The 1,609-nt window shown below is 49.8% G+C and overlaps 1 protein-coding gene across 1 annotated transcript in view; it reads right to left on the reverse strand.

Moving 5' to 3' along the window:
- Window positions 1-307: 307 nt before the first annotated feature.
- Window positions 308-1,609, reverse strand: part of PHF12 (PHD finger protein 12) — a 31,478-nt gene continuing 30,176 nt past the window's right edge. The window contains exon 15 of the mRNA XM_010142888.1: window positions 308-1,219. Coding sequence (XP_010141190.1) covers window positions 885-1,219 — 335 coding nt within the window. The 3' untranslated portion in view covers window positions 308-884. The remainder of the gene's footprint in view (window positions 1,220-1,609) is intronic.

Consider the following 1,609-nt stretch of genomic DNA (forward strand, 5'->3'; position numbering starts at 1 on the left):
ACAAGGAGTTCAGACAGACAGTCAGAAAACAGAATGTGAAGTATTTTTTTTTTATATACAGAATACAGGAAAGTTTCTGTAAAGTCTAAAACGTTACAATTACTATGTACAGTGGAACTAGCTGTTCTGCGGCGGGGGGTGGCAGGGCAACGAAAGAGACAGACGGGTTACGACAAACGACCTGCTACACTCGACAATCTGAGGAACGTCATACCACATGTAGCACTGTACACAGCTTTAAAACACTGAAAAATGCCATCACTGATGTATTTACACAGAATCCAACACTTTTCCTTAGCCGAAATAAAAAATAGGATGGACACCAGGAAAAGAACTCGTTTCTCACTGCCCGTAATACACAGTAGCTACTTGTAGTGCAACCATAGCGGGGAGGGACGGGAAAAATAACTGTGGGAAGAAGAGCGCTTCTTTACATTAAATAAAACAATGATATTGTATAGATTTGCTGTATGAAAACTGTATTTCTCTTTTAATATAAAACTATTGTCACTGGCACAAAATAGAACAAGTTTCTGATTATTTTACAACTGCGTGGGAACTATCTGCCAGGGAGAGTCCTCGAGTCAGGCGGCGGTCGCCCCTCGCACTGACGCGTCCTGCTCTCACTGCAGTTTTTCCTTTTAAAATGAAATGTATAGTACAAATATATGTGCAAATGCCCCTAAAACTTGAGCAAAAAAGAAAAATTAAAAAAAGTTAAACGTTCTTCATTTCATGCAAACGGCGCGTGAACAGTCTCTGGGCCGACACAGAAAAATCCCACCTCGGTTTGGACAGTTTTGCATTGCAAGAGTCTCGAGGGCGTGGTTTGTGTTTATTTTTTTTTTTTTCCTTATTCCAAAAGCTCTTTTCCTACACAATTCCTAGGGCACGGAGTTGGACCGCAGCACGGGCACCTGGTGAGGTTTCAGAGAAAGCTTCTCCTCCAAGTCCATGTCTTGTACTAAGGCCGCGTCCCCCTTGGGCTGTTTGGTCGCAAACTCGGTGATGCTGAAGACGAACTGCAGGCAGCCCAGCTTGATGTAACTGCCGTGGTGGAGCAGCGCCGTCCCCTCCCAGCCGGCCCCACTGCCCCCGATCAGGCTGGAGCTGCTGGCTTTGCAGTTACAGGGTTTCCGCTGCTGCCCCTGGGCCTGTGAATTCATCACAGCGGCTTCTTCATGCGGCTCCTCTTCTTGTGTCCTGCTTTTGTGTTGCTCTGGAATGAAAAAACAACACGTGAGGCGCGGGTAGGCCAGTGGCAGCTCGTTAGGTGCCTCAGGCAGGAGAGGCTCTGGCCAGGAACGGCCAGTGAAAGGGAAGTGGATCTCCCCATGGCCCCAGAGAGGTGGAGGCACTTGCACGCCTATTCTGGCAGCCAAAAGAGGCAGCTGATGGGGTGGGAGCAGGAATAAGCTGTGCACGGAAGGGACGCCTGTGGCACAGCCCAAATCACTCGGTCACAGCCCAGGAGGGGAGGAAACCCCTCAGCCCAGCTCCGAACCGGAGTTTGTCATCCAGGGACCCAGACCTGGTTAACTCCAGCCCCGGTGACCAGCTGAGCACGCCCGGCCGAGGAAGGCCCTGGCTAACCCAGGCTGAGCCCGGG

This window comes from Buceros rhinoceros, unplaced genomic scaffold (assembly GCF_000710305.1).
Source record: "Buceros rhinoceros silvestris isolate BGI_N320 unplaced genomic scaffold, ASM71030v1 scaffold22049, whole genome shotgun sequence".
In the NCBI taxonomy this organism is placed as follows: domain Eukaryota; kingdom Metazoa; phylum Chordata; class Aves; order Bucerotiformes; family Bucerotidae; genus Buceros; species Buceros rhinoceros.